We start from the raw sequence: 23502 nt of genomic DNA, 5'->3' as shown, positions 1-23502 counted from the left end.
ACAAATATAAATGTAAATGGTGTGGTAGTACTTCCTGGCAGATTAAAACTGTGTGCCCGACCGAACTCGAACTCTGTCCCGAGTTCGAGTCTCGGTCGGGCACACAGTTTTAATCTGCCAGGAAGTTTCATATCAGCGCACACTCCGCTGCAGAGTGAAAATCTCACTCTGGAGTGTGATAGTAATTTCTATAAACTAATTACAAAGTTTTCATTATTTTTTTAAAATCTATTTAGTCTTTTGTATAAAAATGGCATAAGATGAATAATCTTGATGTGTCTTGTGTAACAACTAAGATGATTTTAACATTGTACCATGTCAGGTAGATTACATTTACTGCAAAGAAACTTCTAAAGGGACAGCAAGTACTGCATAATAGATGTAAAACAAAGTATAGGAGTATAGACAGACAGATGTTAAATGACCAATTTTGGGGTTTCAAATGCATAAAGTTTCCAATGGCTACTGTAGCAGAATATTATAGAAGGATCTCACACAGAATCTAAATAAATTGTTGCCATATGTAAAGACTTTCAGTTGCACCAAAGTTAGTTTGAAGACTTGTATAACTTACACATGACCTGAAACTGATGGTATCAAAGCAAAAGCAGTGATGCTGAACTCTACTTTCAAATCTATCTTTAGAAAGAAGACTCAAAGAGTACTGTGCCATTTTGATTCCCACACTGCTGCAGTGATAAGTAACATAAATACTAGGGTCAGTAGCAATCACCAACAGTTGAAATTGCTAAAATTGAACAAAGCCTCGGGCCCTATTGGAATCACTATCAGATTCTATGTAGGATTTGTGGGGCTGGCATAATAAATGAGTCTTTCAGTTCAGATACTTTTCCAGAGGGTCTAAGGTGCACATAAGTTGTCTTTACTAAAGAAATATAATGTAGAAAATTTTGAAAACTGTAGGCCACTTTCCCAACTCTCAGCATTCTAAAAAGTAATAGAATCAGCAATGAAAGAGAAACTAATGAGTTACTTGAAATAAATACAGCCTTCTTAATATGAAGCACAGTTTGCTTTCTGAGGCAGCAGAAGTACAGTATTGGCCATAATAGTTTACAAAAGTGATACTTGAAGCTCTAAGCAGAGATGATTGACTTGAATTATATTTTTAGACCTGTCAAAGGTTTTAGACACTGTTAACCATAAAATACTACTAACTAGATACAACAGATATAAGAGAATACGTGGTTCCAGTCATTCCTGATAATTGTGTGTTAAGGTGTGTGTGTGGGGGGGGGGGGAGGGGGGGGGTCGGCGGCGGCATGCGCACTCCCACACTTTCTAAATTTTTAGTGAGACAGTTATCACACTCAAAACATTAAAATAAGCATTCATTGTAGTAGTATACTAGAACCAATCCTATTTTTAATATATGGTGTGTCATTGACTATCCAGACAGTACATGATATGTCATGGAGAAAAAATTCTCTTTGTGATGATAGCAACACTGTACATTCCTTCACAGTAGGAAATGGTTTCAAAATATACTTAAGTCTTGTAGGGGCATTTCATGACAAGCTACAAGTATTAAGAGCTAAGTTAATTTTCTAGGGTGAGTGTTAATTTAATTTTCTGGCACTTAAGACTTGATGTTATTGATCTTTACCAATAGTAAGTAATAAAGGAAAACAGTTGTTACAAGTAAAATATTTTAGGTTTACGTACCATTTGAGTACTAATTTCTTATCAATCCTCTGCCATGTTGAGTCTTAGTGATTTTTTTTTTTACAGTCTGGGTGACTCCTTTTGTACAAAATTTTCTTTATGCCCTACTACTATCAGTTGTTCTGACTCCATAGCAGGTGGAGAATGTACCAGCTGTGCTTCATAGGAAGCAGGAAACTGTCCCACCACCCAAGGCCCACATAGCCAAATGCAGGTAACTAGGGCATGGCTCAAATGGCTCTGAGCACTATGGGACTAAACATCTATGGTCATCAGTCCCCTAACTAGGGCATGTAACTGGTATGCACACACTGGCATTAGAAAGCAGATGACAGAACAATGGTGTGCTGCCTGCATCCCAGGTGTATGCCTGGTCTAAGAGCTTATAATGGCAAGCATACCTTACCAGATGCTCTTGTCAATGCCTCAGTCTTAATAGGTGAGGTTTCCCATGCTGCTGCAGATATACTGTCAGCTATGGTCAGCACCTGATATTTGTTGCATAGGCTTAAAGGGGCCAGCCATACAATGCTACTCGCATTCACCTTATGCCTGGAGATTCACAATCCCTCCGCTATTTGCCTTTTATCTGTGTCCATCCAGTTGGCACATTGGAAGTAACATCGGGGATCCCTCACAATGCCAGAGCCATCAGATGTAAGGCAGCATTCATTGCATGTGTCCCTATTGCTGCTGCAGCTCAAGACAGTGCCTGAAACCTGTTGACAGGCGGCTAATATAACTTCCTTCTTTTTCCAGACAGCATCCAGTTTCCATGTCTCTGTGCACAACAAGCACAGTTCCTATCCATTTTCCACTACGCAAAACTGCATCACAAAGTGAACAAAGCAATTGTATCTGATCCAACAGATTCAATGAAGCTACTGCATGAGAGTTCATTCTCAAAAATTGGTGCTCCAGCTAACCCAAAACTACACTTTAGAAGTATTAACGACAAGGAATGAAAACAAGAATGGGCCATGGCCTCTTGTAGACAAGGATAACACTATGTTCTTTTGTGAAAGCAAGAATGAAATCAATGAATAAGCACAGACACTGAGCATTACTGCATCATATACTGTCAAACAATCAAAGAATTGTTATTTAATCTCTGAGAATTTAACAAAATGTTACAGGTCACCAAAGACTTTGTTGATTTAGAATAGTGTTATAGTAATTTAAAAAAAAAATGTTCAGGAGTGATTCAATCAGTATGCTCACACTTGTTTTCTGTATTCAATAACAACATCGTGGATTTGTCATTTTTAAAAGGGAGTACAAAATTTCATAGTCAAAGTTGGTTGTTGGGAGCAGTCTGCTCCCCTCCCCCCTCTCTCACCTCCCAATTTTCTTCCTACTGTGTTCTATCTAGTCATTGCTGTAAATTAAAAGACTCAAACTGTAGTACTGCAGTATCCTAACAGAACAGCTGGGAGGGTTATTTTTAACAATTGCTGTAAATTTGAGGAGGGGATTGTGTTCACTGTGTTGAGAAGCTGTGAGAGCTATACTTGGAGAATTTGGTTAAATAATATCTGACTTCAGATTTCACAAACCCAAAGCTCATGAGCAGTGACTTGGCCAGCACTACCAATGCTTCAGCAAGCAGTATTTGGTGGGAGAGTGCAATGCTGTCTTCAGCAATAAGTGGTATATTGAGTTAACTGCTCAAATTGCAGAGGAGGAGATGACAACCCCAGTCTCACAATACCGTGCAATTTGTGCTATTGCAATACCAGTTACAGTGCTTGGCATTAGTCCCCCTGTTGCTGCATTTATTGTCTTGTATATAATTGAGAGTTCTCATGTTCTTCAATGAGCATTGTGACCGTACCATTGTCCTTTCTATTTTCCTCTGTTTGAGTAGCCTTTGCTGTGACTAATTTTGGGATATTGATTGCCCAGTGCCACATCCTCTTCTCAAAAGGACAGCTACTATCCAGGTAGCCTTTGACATGGTAGAGTGATGCTTGTGGGAAGAACCTCAAATTGGACTGAGTGGCATCAAGGCAGATGATTCACAATGAAATGGATCAAACTCACCCATGCCGGTGGCAGTGCCAACAATGCCAGATAGAAAACAAGATTTGAATCCAGAGGCTTACAACCTCATGTCATTTCCGTCTTTCGCCACACCATGGGATGAGAGTCAGACGGGCGACATTAGTGGTGGACAGTTTGTCCAATTCTTGGTGTGCTTCAGAACTGACAGAATATTTTTCAACAAAAAATCCACTGTTTTTCATTGAATTTATTAAGTACCATTTCGGAGAAGTTGCTGCAATACAGATGATGAGAAATCTATCTTTGTTGATCAAAATTTTGAGTGCTAACCAATCACGTCAATATAAATGGTCTAGTAAAATACATTGGAAGCTCTTTAAGGTTGTTCACAAATGATGCATTTGTCTATAAGAAGGTAACAATGCCACAAGACAGTAATGCTTTGCAGAAAGACTTAGACAGGACTGATGAGTGCAGGGACTGGCCGTTTACCCTGAACATAAATAATACTGAATGTACATAGGAAACAAAATCCACTGCCACACGATAACACAATTTTCCTTTTTTTTTTGTTCCAGGATAAAATTTTAGTCATCAGTTGTCGAAACCGATAAAACATAATAAAATTTATTTGCAACTGATACTGAAAATTTATCCTGAAAATTATTGATGACAAATTGCTTGAGACAGTAACCACAGTAAAATATCTAGGAGTATCTCTCTGTAGCAACCTTAAGTGGAATGAGCACGTATAAGAAATAGGAAAAGCAGATGCCAGAGTAAGATTCAGAGGAAGAATCTTAAGAAAATCTAACGTATTCACTAAAGAAGTGGTTCACAAGGCACTTGTTCGATTGGTTCATGACTATTGTTCATCAATGTGGGACCTTTACCAGATAGGACTGATCGAAGAGAGAGAGAAGATCCAACAAAGAGTGGCTCATTTCATCATGGGATCTTCAGGCTGACACAAGAGTATTACAGACATGCTCAAAAACTTTAATGGGAGACATTATGAGAAGAGGCAGTATGCATCACTGAGCAGCTCACAATTGAAATTTCAAGAGTATTTTCTGTAAAGAGTCAGACAACATATTACCTCCTCCCACATATGTCTTGTGAAGTGATCATTACAAGAAAATTTGACAAATTAGAGATAAGATACAGGCTTATTGGCAATCATTCTTCCCACACACCTTTTGCGAATAGAACACAGGAGAGGGGGGGGGGGGGGGAGATCAGTTAGTGGTACCAGAAGTACCTTCTGCCATATACCATCAGGTAGTTCGTGGAGTAATGAGTAGATGCAGATGTAGATGTAGGCACAGGCACTTCAGACCTGTGACAAGCTCAAAGATTTACCAGTTACCATCTCTCCTCATAACAAATTCAACAGGATTCAAGGTGTCATCTTCCATCGGGACCTAATGCTACAAACAGATGAAGAACTGCCTAGAGTCCATTTTGTTCATCACATCCGGAGAGGACCTAAGGATAAGGGGGACAGTGAAGTGTTCACCCTGGTCTTCGATGGAAATGTTTTACCTGGGAAAGTTAAAGTGAGGGTTTATAGAGGGCTTCAGTGCCAAACGCATGGAAACATATCATCCCACTGTACTAATGAGGCTACTGGCTGGGCATGTGGCAGAACAATACACAAGGGCAGCCCTTGCGAACAACCTCCTATATATGTGAGCTGCCCAGAACACCGCCCCCTCATTTGATGACATGTTCAGATTTCAAGGGGGAGAAGAAAATGCAGGAATATAAAACACTTGACTGGCTCTTTTATCAAGATGCTAATAAAAAGTTTGAATGGCTCCACCCAATCGATATGATGTCAAACCTGCAAACATTGTATCAAAACTAACACTGAGACTGATAAGGTCTCAAACTTAAACTCCTGACTCTCTAGCCACAAATTAGTGCCTGTTTTTCTGTCAAGGGAAGGGGCACTAGCTCTCTTGACCCCCACACCGACAGCACCAGTGGTAACCACCCCACCCCATCGGTGCAGCTGGAGTTGCCGCATCCTCTTCTGGCATCAGCAGGGAAGAGGGTAACTGCCAACGTGTTCCCCTCTAAGGACGAAGCAGATGAGCAGTCTCCCACTACCCACTGACTGACACAGCCACAGACTGTGGGTCATAGAAAAGAATGGTCCTTCTCTGTCCCAGAAGTCAAGACAGGAAAATCCTCACAGGGACAGGAAGGTTAAATCTAATTCTAATGCTTCAGTCAATCTGGCCCCATCACCCTTGAGGTTGAGCCTGTGAATACTGATGAAGAATTGTACATTCCAATGGGGTATGACTCTGCAGCAAAGTAGTTCGTATTCCCATTTCTCCTTCGCTGCTTTTTCAGACCACAATCTGATGTTTTTTCAATGGAATTGTAACAGCTACCATAGCCACCTGGCAGAATTCCACAAATTAACTCACTCTGCAGTTGGCACCTCATGAGACACAGTTCTTAGAAACCCAACACCCTACTACAAAAAATTCCAGATTACACTACAAATTCCATTAATGCTGAGAGGACATCTGGAGGAGTCTGCACACTCATTCGATCTGACACTTTCAGTTAACAGGTGCCATTAACTACTGTGTTAGAAGCTGTAGCTGCTTATCTGTCTATCAGTTAGGGTAACGGTATGTAACATCTATCCATCCCCAGACAGGTCTATACCATATCATGAGCTGGTGGAGATAGTGCGTGCACCAGCTGCCTACACCCTTCCTCCTACTTGGGGGACTTCAGTGCCTACTATCCTCTGTGGGGCAGCCAAACCGTGTCTAGCAGGGACCAAGCAATAGAGAAATTAATTTCGGATCTCAAAAATTGGGAGTCTGTGTGCTTAACACTAGAGCTGCAATGCACTTCAGTACGGCCCATGGAAAAGACTCGGCCATAGATATTACAGTCAGCATTCGAACATCTCACTCTTAAAGCACTGGTTCATTCAAGATGACCTCTGTGACAGCAACCACTTTCATATTACTCTCTTTCTTGACTCATTGACCAATGGAGCATGCACCACTTTGGAAAGCCAACTGACAAGCTTTCATTTCCTAAGCAACTTTTGAAATCAGTTGAGGTGAGGATATCAAAGGAGAGGTACAAGGTGCTATTGACACAATTGACCTATTCTTTGGGCTCTTCCCATTGGACACCAGTGCCATGGTGGCTGGAGCTATCAGAGAGCATCGCAGGTCGCTTCGACGATACAAGCACTCTCCCTACATGGAACATTTAATAGCATTCAAGATATTCAAGCAAAGGCTTGGTTTTCAATAAAGAAGAGAGGTAAGAAGTGTTGGAAACAGTATGTATCATCTATGGGAGCACACACCCCACTGTCTCAAGTATGGACTAAACTCCCACCATCCACAGTTGTTCCTGGCATCTCCCTCAATGATGACATATGTACTGATCCCACAATTATTGCTGAATGTTTTGTGGCACAATCTGCTGAAGTGTCCAAATCAGGTAACTACCATCCTAATTTCCTGACCCGGAAATGCCTGGGGCAGCAAAACTTCTTATCTGTCCATGCACAAGGCTTTGAATAGTGCAGTGTTCCATTTAGTGAATGGGAGTTTGGAGCACTTTAGCAGCATTATTAAACAAGTGCATAAACACCTTAGCAACAACAGCATAAGACACATCCTTGTGTTTTGAAATTGTATTTAGTGGGAAGGGGAGTTTCCTCCCAGTGATGGGAGAGTATTATTATTCCCACCCTGAAACTGGTAAAGACCTCCAATTTGGAGTAATTATTGGCCAATCTCTCTAAAAAATATACTGTGTAAATTATTAGAAAGAATGGTCAACCGACGAGTGTGTTGGTGCTTGGAAACCAGAAGACATATATCACAATTTCAGACTTTCTTTTGGGTATTCCGGTCCACCACAGACCAACTGGTTCATCAGGAATCTGCAGGGCACAATGCTTTCACGAATCAACAACACTTAATTGCTGTGTTCTTTGACCTACAGAAGGTGTACGATGATATCACACCCTGTCTACACTGCATGACTAGGGCTTCCGTTGCTGTTCACTGATTTTTATACAGAACTTCCTATCCCTCTGGCAATTTGGAGTCCGGATAGGTTTAACTCTCATCAACCAATATGTACAGGAAACTGGCATCCCTCAGGGATCAGTTCTGAGCATAATCTCTTTGCCATTGCTGTCAATGATATTGTGACTCCAGTGGGATACCTCACCATTACTGCGTGTGGAGAACCTTTGCCTTTTAACAGCTCTCCATCATTGTGCACCACAGAGCACCAACTAGAGGGCACCTTATAGAAAGTATGTAATTGGGCCATTAATCATGGATATTAATCCTGCACTGGACTGTGCATTCCCACCTGGAACTTTACTTTGGCAACCAATTTCTTGAATTTGTTGAAACTTTAAAATTTTTAGGCCTTTTATTTGACAATGGTTAACATGGTTACCACCTGTATGCCAACACTGGACTCACATTTGGGAGGACGACGGTTAAATCCTGCGTCCGGCCATCCTGATATAGGTTTTCCGTGATTTCCCTCAATCACACCAGGCAAATGCCAGGATGGTTCCTCTGGAAGGGCACGGCTGACTTCCTTCCCCATCCTTCCCTAATCTGATGAGACCGATGACCTCGCTGTCTGGTCTCCTTCCCCAAACAACCCAACCCCTTGTATGCCAGCTCAAGGCAAATTACTTGAAGAAGGTTAATAACTTCAGATTTCACAGCACCAATTTCTGGAATATAGTCTGTACAGTTCTTCTGTGATTTTGTAAAGCTTTAATTTTTATCCCAGCTGGACTATAGATGTGTTGCCTAAGAGTCAGCAGCACCACCAGTACTGAGCTTGTTAGACCTGGTCAACTACAGTGGTGTGCAATAGGCAATTGGAGCCTTCCGGATGAGTGCTGTAGACAGCCTCCTGGTGAACTATGCAGTCACAATCTGTCAGGTGCCTACCCTTCCATGTTACTTAACCGTGTTTCACAACATACTGTTCAGACTGTGTACCAATCGTACATAAATAGGTAGACCAGCTGGATACCATTGGGAATTTTAGGCAAGGACTGCCAACTGCCCTCTCTTGTCTGTTTTCACAGAGTTCCCTGTCGGCACCCCTGTTGTGTGCACCCATTCCTATAATTCAATTATGACTACAACTGTGACTCAAATTTTGAAAACCTGGGACATGTGATGGCAGGCTACTTCAACCCTCAATAAGCAGAGAACAGTCACAGGGAGCACCAGGGCATGGCATACTTCTCTCCAGGCCTGTTTTAAAGGTGCCATCATACTGTGTCGGTAGCATATTGGCTACACCAGACTTATCCATGTGTTCCTTTCATGTGAAGAGGACTCCCCTCAATGCAGCTGTGGTAATCATCTCATGGACACCCATATATGCCTCCAGGGGTAGAGAAAGTAGAGTGATAGTGGCTTGGAATGAGGCAGTCTCTTGCACTGGATGGTTCGGGAAGGGCAGTTCACTGGACGTCCTAAATGATCTGTCCTGGAAGTATAGGAATTGGTGAGGCTGCAACCTGAACATGGGTTACTAGTTTGGCTAGGGCACCCCTGTACTGCCTATGGTTCATTAGCACTCTTAGCAAAGTTGAGCATCAATGATAAAAGACAGAGTGCAAACCCTGGCAAGAAAATGCTTTATTTCCCCCCCCCCCCTCTCTCTCTCTCTCTCTCTCTTTCTCCACACACACACACACACACACACACACACACACACACACACACACGTATGATAAGGGCAGGCTGAAAAGTAATACCTTCGAATTTTTTAAAGAGTTTAAAATAAAACACATTATTAACATTCTGCACCTTTATTCTTGATGTCTACATATTTATTTCTCAACATAATCACAACAGACACATTGCTGCCAGCAGGAGACCAGTTTGTTGATACTGTCACTGTAGAATGTTTAATTTTGTAAGTGGAGCCACGATGACACCTCTGCTTGCACTGCTTCATCACTCTCAAAGCGAAGTCTTCCAAGGTGTTCTTCAAGTTTTGGAAACAGATGAAAATCAGATGGTGTCAAGTCAGGACTGTAGGGAAGATGTTTGATAGTGGTGAACTCAAGACACTGGTTTGTTGCAGGTATTGCAGGATTCGTGTGTGGTCTGGCATTGTCATGCTGAAGGAGAGGGTGCTCCGTGTGTGGACGGCTCTTCAAATTTGAAACTTGATTGCAGCAAGGTGTTTCTTATGCACCAGCACAGTTACACATTGCCATGTCATATGCTATAATTTGGAGCCCTGTAGCGGCAGAGGGCTGCAAATATGTAGACATGAAAAATAATAGTGATGTAGAACATTAATAACGTCCGTTTTATTTAAAAAGCTTGCCGTTTTCACATAAATAATTTGGGGGCATTACTTTTCAGCAGACCTTTGTATTTACAACCACCTGTCTAATGGAGTAAAAATAAACCTAATTCTCATTGTAGTTTAGCAGAGGACATTGGTTTCTAATTGTGAATGTGACAGTGTGGGTTGTGTACCCTGTTTAGTCAGTCAACATGCCTTAAAGGGTCTTTCCAAGCTTAGACAGTGCACGTTGCCACTTTGATAAGAAGTGTTATCAGCATGGGAGGTTGCCTGGCAAATTGGCATTCACCAAAGTGATATCATTGGAACATTGAACTGCTGCCATTGTGAGACACAAATGGTTGATGAACTTAATTTTAATGGTCACCTGACTTCAGCAACACAACCTGATGACAGTTATCTGGAAATTATCACTTGCAGTTATGCTGAGGAGGATGCATCATGACTGTGCTCTGCCATTTTAGAGGCAGTTGGGATGGCCGTGTTCATCCAGGCGGAATGCGAGCATCTTGCAGTCAGTTTGCCCTCCAGGCATCCATTATAAACAACAGTACAATTTCCCAGTGTGATGCTAAAGAAAATGGGCAAAGGAACGTGTGGAAGGGAACCTGGATTGATTACATCAGGTTCTTTTCATTTGTGGGTGCAGGATTTGCCTGCCAGCTGACTATCACAGAAATATGTATGGAGATGGCACGTCTCTGGTTGGTTGGTTGGTTTGGGCAAGGGGACCAGACAGAGAGGTCATCGGTCCCATCAGATTAAGGACGGATGGGGAACAAAGTTGGCTGTGCCCTTTAAAAGGAACCATCCCAGTGTTTGCGTGAAGCAGTTTAGGGAAGTCATGGAAAACCTAAATCAGGATGGCAGATGTGGGTTTGAACTGTCATCCTCCCTGCTGTGAGTCCAGTGTGGTAAGCACTGCGCCACCTCACTAGGTCACGTCTCAGGCACGCAGTCCACGGTGTGGCTGGGAGGTGGCTGAGTCACGTTCAGGATTAGTGTCCTGCATGACATAAAATGCACTGCCAAAAAATTTTATTTTTCATGCAAAATTTTCACTTAACAAAAAACGCCAACCAAGTGGATAAAGATGGATTACTTTCAAAATGTTTTTGGTTGGCTAGTGTTTAAGAAATTTAATAGGTACATTTTTCACATTAAATTTAGAATTAGCTGATAGGAGACTTATTTAATTTAATGTAAATGCACAGTAAAAACGAAACCAAAGATATTGCATGAAAGAAGTTTTTTTCTTAAGAAACTATTGAGTAAGTTCTTGTACTGCCTTTCTATGAATTTTGCTAAATATCTCATGTTTACCCTGCAGTTCCCTTAAGGGGCAATGAAAGATGCAAGTACAGAGTGAGAAAAATATGAAGTCATTTTTGTTGCTGCTTATAGATAATTAATTAATTAAGTAGGAAGCAATTATATGAATAGAAGTTATTTATCATATATGGATTTTTTATTTTATGCACAAATTAACTTATAACCAATTACAGAAATAGTTTTCTAAGTCTATTGACTTGCGGGTGTTTTACTGTATATTTTGCAGGTAGAATTTGCAGTGCAAATGAAATGTGATTCATGTGTGGAGAAAATAAGGAAATGCTTGACCAATGTTGATGGTATTTCTAAATTTGATGTGTCATTAAAGGATGAGTCTGTTGTTTTGGAAACAACCTTACCAACCTCAGAGATTTTAGAAAAACTTGAATCAACTGGCTGTAGAGCTGTCCTGAAGGGTTATGGTGGTACGTATGACTGTAATTGCTAAATGTTGTAGGGTTACATTCCTGCCACTAATCAGGATCTGTAGTGATGGGGAAACCCACTGCTCAGATAGTAATGTGATAATGGCATCAATTAGTGAAAGGAATGAAAAATTTATTTGAAATGATTTAGAAGCAAGTGTTTTGGTTGCAGTTTTTAGATTATTGATAGAGAACGTGTATACTTGCCAAGGAATCACATTTGTGAGCTCTTCACCATTAATAAGTGAATATGATTGTGATTACATGTAAGGATATTGTGTGTACAGGGTGACAATTATTGATCTATATGAAATAAAATTGTCATAACTTCTGAACGTTTTACGTTAGGACATTCAAACTGCATGGTTGACCACAGGGCATGATGGGAATTATTATGTGCTGTATGGTTTGGTTTGGTGCGAAGCCCACTCTCATTTGGATGGTTTGTCAGCAAGCAAAATTGGCACATTTGAGGACTGAGACTCCACATTTTGCGATTGAGAAGTCTCTTTACCCTCAGTGGGTGACACTTAAGTGTGCAATGTCCAGTCACGGAATAATCGCTGTGATATTCCTTGATGGCACGGTGACTATCGAACGGTACTTAGATTTTGGAAAATGATTTCATCCCCATTATCCAAAGTGACCCTCATTTCGACAAGATGTGGTTCATGCAAGATGTAGCTCGACCCTGTCAAAGCAGGAGTGTGTTTGATGCCCAGGAGGAGCACTCTGGGGACTGCATTCTGGCTCTGGGGTACCCAGAGGCCACTGGCATTGGCCTTGATTGGCCGCCATATTCTCCAGATCCGAGTACGTGTGACTCCTTTTTATGGGGACTATATTAAAGACAAGGTATTCAGCAATAATCTTGCTGAGCTGCAAACAGCTGTTCAGGAGGTCATCGACAGCATCGATCCTCCGACACCTCAGCGGGTCATGCAGAACTTCACTCTTCGTCTGCACCACATCATTGCCAATGATGGCAGGCATACCGAACATGTCATAACCTTAATCCAAATATCTGTAGTGACATTTAGATCTTGAATAAAGGGTGTGCACACTGTAGTTTGTAACTAATTTACAGTTTTTCAATATAGTTCAATAATTGTCACCCTTTTTTTGCTAAAAGAAAAAGAAAATGTGTTCATATGAAATACTTGGTGTAGTGTTGGCTACTGTGGGAATCAGCACTGACACAAACGAGGAAGGAGAGAAGTTGCGATGGCAGGTGTCAGACGTGCAGTTACTTTTCCACACTATAACTATTCACAGAACGCAGGCTAAGTATTGTCTTCCTATTACTCAGTATTGATGCCCTCAAAGTCTGCAACTGAACTAGGCCTGAGCAGCAATGGGCAGCTTGTTAAGTCACCATTGACAGGGTGTATTGAACTCTGTCTTGCTGGAGGTGTGGTGCTGCCCTCTCCTTCCACTGGCACGCGGGTCAGCATCTTCTTGATGCCATTTTGTGGTGCTGTGCTAGTCGGTGTGCAGTTGATGCTTTGGACTGCACAATCCTCTGCTCCAAAACGTCACACTGTTGTTGTGTAGGGAGCCATCTTGCCAGCTTACGACAACGGGGAGTGGGGAGGCAGGAATCTGGATGGCATGAGGAGCGAGGAGCCACAACTGGGACCAATGCTGAGCCCTTGGCCACGCCCATACATCCGTCTTGTCCTCCGAGGGGAATGTCAGTTGGATAACCCCCGAAAAGGTACCCACCCTCCTCTTGAGCCAGTCTGACAAAAAACGGAGAGGGCAGTGATGACAATAGCAATGACGATGACAATGACAATGATGACGGTGACAGTGGCAGTCTTCGGTAGGTGCTGGGAAGGTGATCTACTGTGACAGCAAAGGCAATGGGTCCAACTCCATCGATTCTGCAGGTAGTGCCGAAGAGGCACCTGGGCGCAGTCACACCGGCTACAAGATCCTGGTAGGATGCAAGTATGGGGACAGAAAATCTACGGAAGAATCTCACAATCTACAAGCACGAATCTGGTTCTGATGGCGGTGCAGCATCCCAGCAGGCCTTGAGTTAAATATATGCAAGTGCCCAAATTTCGAAGAACCTTTCCTCTCTCCCGGCACCTGATGTGACCAAAAACTCTGAAAAGAATAGAATCATTAGGCGCAGAGCAATACTTCGGAGCGTGGGAGGCGCTGTATGCTGCAGTGGGGGTTGCAGCTGGAGCAGTATGTGGTGACACTGGCCGTATTGAAGCTCTGCCAGCGATGGACTGTCATGGTACTGGGAGTGATACGTTACAAGGAAGAACAGCGTTTGCTCCCATGTGTGGGAGGCATGTAGCTTGTTCATTTGTTGCTTGAATATACGCACAAATCATTCAGCTTCTCTGTTTGACTGAGGATGAAATGGAGCATTGGTGAGTGATACCATTGGTTACAAAACTGTTCAAAGTCCTGAGCCATAAACTGTGGTCTGTTGTCTGTACCCATACTTCAAGCAAACCTTCCAAACAAAAAACAAATGACATAGCCTGGGGTGTATTATGTGACGTAGTTAAGTTCATGAGAAATGCAAATGGATGTTTGCTAAAAGAGTCCACAGTGATAAGCCATTCAATGTTCTTAAAGGGACAAGCAAAGTCAATATGCACTCTTTGCTACAGCGATTGTGACTTTGGCCAAGCTGAAAACGTTTGCAGCAGGGCTCATAGAGTTTCAGCACAAGCGTGACACTGTGACATTATCTGTTCAATGTGGGCATCCATGCCCGGCCAAGTACAGTGCCAATGTGCTGTCTGTTTTGTGCGTACAATTCCCTAATGTCCTGGGTGGGGCAATCGCAACACATCTTTTTGCAACACTTAAGGAATAAAAACTCGCAATTGTCCAGTCATTTTGCAATGAAATCACACTGACACTGTGCTGGATGGAGAGGCCATGCCAATGAGCAAAGTATTGGCACAAAAAAGAATTCTGAATGTTCTTCACTGAATGAGGCCAAGAAATACGGATGTAGTGCAACAAAAGGTTCAAGTAAGGGACTTCTTCTGTGGCCTGTGCAATTTTTCTGTAGTGCAGTGAAAAAGTCTGTAAAAGTTCTGTGTCCTGACAACAAGATCGACAGTAACGTTGAATTCAGAATTGGGACCAACAGTAGGCGAGAAAAGGCATAAGCATGTGCATGCTTCAACATGGGCTGTTACAATATGTCAACGTTGCAGTTTCTGAGCCGTGTGTGGCGTAACAGGTTCTGACATGAAACAAAGACTGAAGTGGTTTATGGTCTGTCACTAGGTAAAACCTCTGACCAAACAAATAATGGTGAAACTTTGTCACACTATAGATAAAAGCAAGTGCTTCCTTCTTGGTTTGGGAATAGTTACATTGAGTCGTGGTCAATAACTTGAAAGCGAAAGCTATCGGCCTGTCCTATGAACAAACTGTGTGCGAGATCACAACTCCGATCTCGTACAAAGAAGCGTCCATGGCTAAAACCACAGGCTTAGTGGGATTGAAATGAACAAGGCATTTATCACTCAACAAGGCTTTTTTAAGTTTCTGGAATGCATCCTGACACACTGTGGTCGAAACAAAAGGCACATTCTTCCAGAGCAAACGATGGAATGGAGCCACAGTGTGGGCTGTGTTGCGTATAAACCAAATATAATATGTCATATTTCCGAGAACTGCCTGTAATTCCATCACATTCTGCAGGGCAGGGAGGTACTGGATGGGCAGCAAATGTGACTGAAGGTGACGAACACCTTGGCTATTAATAACGTTACCTAAGTACTGAATTTCAATCTGAAAAAAGGCACATTTGCCCAGGTGACACTTCAAATCTGCAGCTGAAAGTACTTGAAAAATAGTACGAAGGTTATTGATTGTTCCTCTGGTGTATGTCCTGACACCACAATATAGACAAAGTAATTTGAACAGAATGAAATTTTTACAGTAGGCTGTTAGTAGCTTTGGAATGCGGTAGGTGTGGCAGTGCTGCCAAAGGGTAATCACAAAAATTTGAGCAACCCTAAATGTGTGTTGACCGCAAACATGTTAAGACTCCTCATCTACCAGAATTTGCAAATATGTGTTGTGTAAGTCAATTTTTGAAAAATAGCGGCCTTCACCAAGCTTGTCCATTAATTCCTCAGGGTAAGGCAATGGACAAGTATTAATTATTTATTGTTTGTGGATTCACAGTGGATTTGAAGTCAACACAAAGACAAAGTCTTCCAGAAGGCTTTGGTAAGATTGCTAAGGGAGAAGCCCATTGATTAGTTTGGATAGGAGCGATAACACTATCGTCTTGCCATTGTTTAAGTTCACTTGTAACTTTGTCTCTAAGTGCATGAGGGACAGGATGCGCCTGAAATGACTTAGGTTACGCATTCTCCTTCATTGTAATGTGCACCACAAAATTATTTGCTCTGCCAAGTCCTTCAGAAAATAAATCAGGGAACTTCTCAATCAATTGTGTAACATTGTCTTTTGGGTTGAAAGCAGAAAGTGCATCTTCCTGAATACAAAGACCAAACAAATCAAATGAATCTAACTCAATTTTCACAGTCTTATAAACACTCCATTGGCATTGTGTAACTGAAGTCGCACACAGCGTCTGACAATGACTGACAAAAGGCACAGTTTGTTTGACTGTCATAGCCCAGCAGTTGGGCAGGGTGAGGGCACATCCTGAATCTGGTTGTTACTAGGACCAGTAGCAGTTTAGAAAAAACTAGATTCACTGAGTGAGAAAGTGCTCCATACTTACAAAAGTGAACATGGGTAGAATTATTTTTCTGTTACACACACACACACACACACACACTCTCTCTCTCTCTCTCTCTCTCTCTCTCTCTCTCTCTCTACATGACCTGGCTTTCTGCAAGCAAAGCAATTTGTTTTCGGCGAAGGGCAGTTCTGTCTTTTATGTGTGGCAAAGCAATGTGGACATGATTTCACAGCAGATACACGCATTGACACTTGTTTACATTGCCCATGGCGCGGTGGCCTGTTTATGGGTGATAGTCAGGCACAAGGCCATACCTGTTTGTCACTTTGCGTTACACTGCAAATGGGAGCTACCTCAAAGTTTTCTGTAGCACTATCACACGAGTCCTGATGTTCAGTAATTTGTAACACTTGTTTCAAAGTAGGATCAGAATGTTTTAGAATTTGGTCATGAAGCCCACTGTCTGGCACATTGTATGTAATTGTGTGACAGATCATTGCATCACTGTAGTACTGTCCACAGCCACAGTGAAAATGACACTGTCGTGTCAAGCCCTGAAGTTCAGTGACCCACTGACGGTATGTTTGTTTTGGCTCTTTCCACAATTGACAGAACTTGTAACAAGCAGCAGCAACCTGTATCTGATACTCGTAATACTTAGTGAGGGTGGAAACTAAAACTTCAAAAACCAGCAATTTCAACCGGGAATAACTTCTGAGTGAGGAGGTAAACTCCTGTGCCGGCTGTCAACAAGAAATAGAAAGTTTCACTGTATCTTGCACTTGCTGTGTACCCCTCATTCCTCTCCTCTTGTTCTTCACTGTAGGCTCAGAACAGTGGAATGCATGTAGGCAGAGCCATGGATGTGACTGGCTGTTGTGATGGAGTTGATGGAGCAGTAGCTTGTGCATTAATGAGCTGCTGGACTGCCATCTTCAACTGCGACATTTGGTGGTTCTGAAACTGAATAAACTGCATTAGATAAAAGCCAGCAGTAACCGGAGGCATAGGTGCAGGTGATGTAGGAGGTGTGTTAGAGAACATTTTAATGAGAGGAGTGCTGCAACAAATTAATTATAAGCAATGCAGATACACAAATAGTGGAAGTGTTGCTGTAAGTCTGCTAGAAAGAACACAGTTAGTAGCAAAGAAGGAGAAATATTAGTGATGCACTGTGATGGAGCGGCAAAGAGCGAAGAAGGCAGTGTTGATTCTGTAATCCACAGTGCCAGATGTTCTATTGGCTACTGTGGGAATCAGCACAGACACAAAGAAGGAAGGAGAGAATTTGCAAAGGCCAATGGCAGGAATCCAAAATGGTCTGTACATAACACTTGCAAATTAATAGAACACTTTATTTCAAAAAATTAAAGAAACATAACTTAACTTCTCGTTATGAGATTGCTTGAGGGGCTTCCTGTGCCTCCCACATGCAATTACTTGTACACACTATTACTGCATGTGAAACGCAGGGTAAGTATAGTCTTCTTATTATTCAGTAATAATGCTCTTGAAGTCTGTGACCAAACTGGGCCTGACTAGTGATGGGCGGCTGGCTAAGTCAGCGTTAATGGGGAGGGCTCAACTCTGTCTTCTTGGAGGTGTGGCACTGTCTTCTCTTTCCATTGCCGCATGGGTCAGCACCTTCTTGATGCCATTTCGCAGCACTGCACTGGTCGGTGTGCAGTCAATCCTTTAGGACTGCACACTTGTGACTGATAGTAGTCACAGATTTTTAATATTTACCAAAGATAGCAGTAGGCATACAGTAAGGGGCAGACAGTGATGCTTAGGAAGATTTACAGACAAACCATTTGTAGAAATCCTAGTAGTGTCTCAGGTAGTGAGATCCAGAGTTAGACAAACTGCTGAGAGGAAAAAAGAAAATCATGACAGGAATTTATAAATTCTATAAATTGTTTCACAAAATTATCAGTAATTGGAGTTAACAAGGAAAATAAATATGAAACAGAAATTTTTATTCTATAACTACCGTTCAACTAAATCAGTTTTTACAGCTACAGCAGAAATTGAAGAAGTGTGCAATAAGGATAATATATGGGGTTTACACTATAACCACTTGTATATTACTTTTTAAACAATTGTGTATCCTGACAACCACCTCACAGCACATCTACTTCCTAATGAAGTTCATTATCAACAATTAGTCACAACATTCTTAAACATATACTAGAAGAAGTAACTTACAGTATCCACTGCTCAGGCTTAGTGTGATAAGAGAAGCCTTTTTGTGCGTATCTTTTGTATGTACGTAGATCATTGTATGTGGAAAAGAAAAAATTAAAAATAGCTTACAGTTAATGTAAAAGACAATTGTGTAAATGGCCATATTTTTCACTGATGAAGTCCATTACAGTTGTAAATTAACTGACATTTTCCACCCCATAGTGATACATCTCAGTTACAAGCCATGGGACCTGTAAATAACAAACAACAGATTTAATGTGACTGGACTTGATATATTACCATTAGGATTCAACAGAGGTTATGTGAAAGACCTTTCTCCTCTTTTAGCAGACAGACACAGAAAAAACTTCTGCTTACCCAGTGATTGCAAATGTAACTGTAAACAAAATGTGATGTTTCTCACTATTGTTTCTGCCATATTCTCTGATAGTGTCTTTTTTCTCCTTCTGAGCTCTGACTCAGTTGCCCACTCTGCTTCGTATAAGTTTTCAGATTTTGTTTGTTTCTAGTATTTCAATATCGACTTGCATTTGCCCCATCTTTCTGTGTCTTTCGCGTGGGATTGTGGGTGACTTTCGTATTCAAAGTATATTGTCTCATTTTCCTTTCTTTTGGTAGGTGATGGAACTTGGGTATCTTCTATTTTAAGTATCAGTTGACCCATGTCTCATGCTTACCATCCTTCGGTAGATTCTGGGACTAGATATCCACTGCCTTTTTGTGTTATATGAATATGATCATGAACTTTGTTTCTACACATTTTTCCTCTTGTGCCCCCATGATCAATTTACAGTGTAGTTACATATCATCCGTTCAGAGACCATTTGATGACGTATTGACACTGTGATGAATATTTTTATTTTGTTGTTAGGTTATCATAAGTTTTTTGCAGAGGAAGTTTACTGATTGGAAAGAAACACATTTGAGGAAGAAAATGTGCCAGAGGTTGTCCAGATCTCTTCCAAAGACCATATTGAATATGTATTACAATTTGCGGAAAAACTTGACATCTTTATCATCATCAAGTACATTAATTAAATCTGTTACTAAACTGCATAACAGTCAATAAAGGGTTATAAAACTAATTTTGTGTGTGAAGTGGAACTTATGGCTAAATCAAAATTTTGCACAATTATGCTTAAAATTTATTAGCAATGATATTCATTGGTCATGCCTAGACTGTTTACAGGATGAAACTGTCTTCCACTCTGAGCTCACAAGAAGAAGTTATTAAAGTAGTACATATTAATTCGACACTTTAAAAGTAGTATTATCAGTGCAGAAGCAAGAAATTTGTGACCTGAAATGCACAAGAAAATTTTTTTGCAAGCTAGTGGAGCTGATAGACAAGAGTAACATCAAAAACAAGCTGAATGGTACATCTGTTTGCTCAGTGAGTCAGTTGCACCTTTGGAAGAAGCTCCCATGGAAATCTCAAAAACTGAAAAAAATGTAAGTGGAGAAGTGAAAAGCAGAATGAAAAAATTAATTCTGTGTTATAAGTGATTCGCTGCCCAAAAATATGGCAATGCCAAATTCCACAGTGGATGTCTTCCTAAGAATCAGGATCCATCAGGTGAAAAAACATTTCAGAAACCTATATAGTTCACAGGATGGTTCAGCAGAAGCACTTCGAAAGAATTACTGTAGAGTTGTCATTCATGTAGGTAAAAATTCTCCTAGAAGCAGCACTGAAGAGGAAAGTGTTAGTGAAACAAAAATTTAATTCATTCTACCAGTAACCTCTGCTAAGCATATAGAATTTTAGTGAGCAGTATTGTCCACAGAAAATCTTTCAGTGACATATATGGAGAGAATAAACCACTGTACAAACTAAAACTGTAACACTCTAGGGGTTCTGTTTATGGGTTCAAATAAGTTATAAAGCAATAAATGCTTTGGTAAAAGTGGTTTACATTTAATAGGTTAGGGTCCAAAATTCTTAGCAAAATGTTCACTGATACATATAAAATTCTAAATAATAGGGGAAACTTACAAGGAAGGATGGAGATGACACAAAGTGTGGTAACAAAAATGGAAAGACTGGAACACTACCTAAAAAAGAGCATAACTGAAACCATTAATAGGAAAGAATGTCCCTAAGTACTGCACTGGAATATTAATGAACTAATTGCTGACTTTTTTTTAAACAAAAGTAATGGAGTTAATGAATTAGAAATTATTCTTTCTGAATGTAAAAATGTAAAAGTTATTTGCCTTAACGAACATTGGCTTACAAAAAAAATAGCTCTGAGCACTATGCGACTTAACTCCTGAGGTCATCAGTCGCCTAGAACTTAGAACTAATTAAACCCAAACTAACCTAAGGACATCACACACATCCATGCCCGAGGCAGGATTCGAACCTGCAACCGTAGCGGTCGCTCGGCTCCAGACTGCAGCGCCTAGAACCGCACGGCCACTCCGGCCGGCATTGGCTTACAGATGATAATATTAAAATCTTTAATAAAACTGAAACTTTCAAATAGCCAATGGCTTTTGAAGAGAAGAGCTATAGACTTTTGCATACTTATTTATTTTGATATAAAATATGAAACAAGAAATTATTTTAATTATTTGAATAAAGAGCATATATTTGAGAGCTGCTGTGTTGAGTAAAGGAATGTAAATGTCATACTAATTTCTACTTACAGAGTACTAGAGAAAGCTACAACTGAAGTTTTTATGATCAAATTTCAGTGCCTGTTTGAAAATCTGAATAAAGAAAGAAAGGAAAAAAAAAATATTGTAATAGCTTCAATATTAATATCAAAGTTGAAAACAATGAGGTGTCCAAATTCACTGATGTAATAAAAATCTTTGGCTTCAAAGTAAACTTCATGCAAGCCATGAGAGAAATGCACAGTCACTGACCTCTATTGATAATATTTTAACAAATTGGGTTTGAACATGTTTATAAATTTTGCTTGGATTTAAATATATCAGACAACACTCATTATTCACTAAACTACCATTATTCATTAAACTACCAAAAATTAGCAAAGAAATTTCGTGTTACAAAAGCCATGCGAGAAAGAACTTCAATTAAAAAAAAAAAAAAAAAAAAAAAAAAATCAGCCATATTTAATAATAAGAGAGACTGAATGGACTTTTGACAGTTGTATTTCAAGCAGTAGTAACTTTGACAAATTTGTAAGTAGCTTTTTTGGAATGTTTCATGAAACTTTCCCAGTTTTCCAGTGACTGGTAAACTTAAATGGATAAATCAATGTACAAAAATTTCTAGTGCCTAGAAGAGGCACTGAAATATAATTAAAACAGACATATTACTAAGTATGTTAGACATTATGATGCTACATTTAAAAAAGGCTGTGAAGGCAGCCAAACGAATACAAGTTCATTTTAAAACGTAAGTCAAAGCTAGTGTGGTCCATTACCAAATAAGAGTTAGAGTTAGTAGTCATGATATATCTAGGATTAAAGTAGATAAAAGCTTTACTATAAACACAGCTTCAAATATTAGAGTAAGAATTCTTAATCAATGTCTCAAATGTTGACATAGCTGAATATTAGAGAAACATAAATCCCTTTGGACTCCACCAAGAATCTGAGTATATCACAGCTTTAAAAAAGTCTCAAAAAGGATGTGGAAAATGGTATATTGTCATTAACAAGTAAAAACTGTACTGGATGGGATGGGATAACTACAAAGTTGTGTATCTCATACCAACACCTCTTTAACTTAAATAATCAACCAATTTTTCAAACAAGGATGCTTTCCTAATATGTTAAAGTATGCCAAAGCCAAATTTGTGTTCAAGAAAGTGTTGAGAGAAAACATGAGAAATTATCACCCTATTTCTATTGCAAACCCTTCAAAACTGTTAGAGAAAGTAACTGCATAACAATCGACTTATGAAAGGTTGATATGATCAGATTCCTTGGACTAAATGTGGACAAGAACTTAAGCTAGAATACACATATTGAATTCCTATCAAATAAATTGAACAGTTTTGAACTTGAAATGAAAATACTAACAACTTCTACTTATGTCACTACACAAAAAGTAGCATATCATAGTTATTTTGAATCTGTCATTCAGTATGGTATAATTTTCTGGGAAAGTTCAATACTATATCTCGAATGCTGAAAATGCAGAGGAATAGTGTCAGATAAGTGTGTACTGAATAGCGAAAAAAATCTTGTTACCTGTTATTGTGGAGACTGCAAATTCTAACTGCTCCCTCCATATTCATTTATGAGTTATAACCTCCTTCCACGGCAGACAAAAATTACTTGAGGTGAATCAGTTTAACCACACATACAACACGAGGCACAAAAAGTATTTTATGCTACCTGCACACAAATTGAAATTGAATGCATGGACTCCACAGTACACGGGGATGACAGTATGTAATAAATTAATGGGCAGAAAGTATTTCATATGAAGCCAGAGATTCTGTGAATAAGGCTACAACAAATTATGTGAGAGCAATGTTCATGGAGGATGAAATCATAATTTAAGCAAATGATAACTTTGTATTGGATTTTATTATGTATGTAACAAATCGTATTATTATTAGGAGGCTATTATTAACATCAGTTGTTCTATGTTTATGGTGAAGCTTTACCACAATGTCTGATATTCTCCTATACCTGAATCAAATGATTTAGATTATGTAATGTATGAGACTAATAAATGACAGTTCACAAAGAAAAGATAAATGATCAATTTTTCTCTGGTTTTTTAAGTGCACAAGTTCATTTACATGTAGTTTCTACTTTTTGTAACAACATTCAAACACATTTTTCATT

General features: G+C 40.1%; 1 protein-coding gene across 1 annotated transcript in view; it reads left to right on the top strand.

Moving 5' to 3' along the window:
- LOC126249736 (copper chaperone for superoxide dismutase) overlaps positions 1–23502 on the top strand; it is a 96558-nt gene that overhangs the window by 6134 nt on the left and 66922 nt on the right. The window contains exon 2 of the mRNA XM_049951414.1: positions 11612–11810. Coding sequence (XP_049807371.1) covers positions 11612–11810 — 199 coding nt within the window. The remainder of the gene's footprint in view (positions 1–11611; positions 11811–23502) is intronic.

The sequence above is a fragment of the Schistocerca nitens genome, chromosome 3 (assembly GCF_023898315.1).
Source record: "Schistocerca nitens isolate TAMUIC-IGC-003100 chromosome 3, iqSchNite1.1, whole genome shotgun sequence".
Lineage (NCBI taxonomy): Eukaryota > Metazoa > Arthropoda > Insecta > Orthoptera > Acrididae > Schistocerca > Schistocerca nitens.
This window is presented reverse-complemented; position numbering and strand designations above follow the sequence as displayed.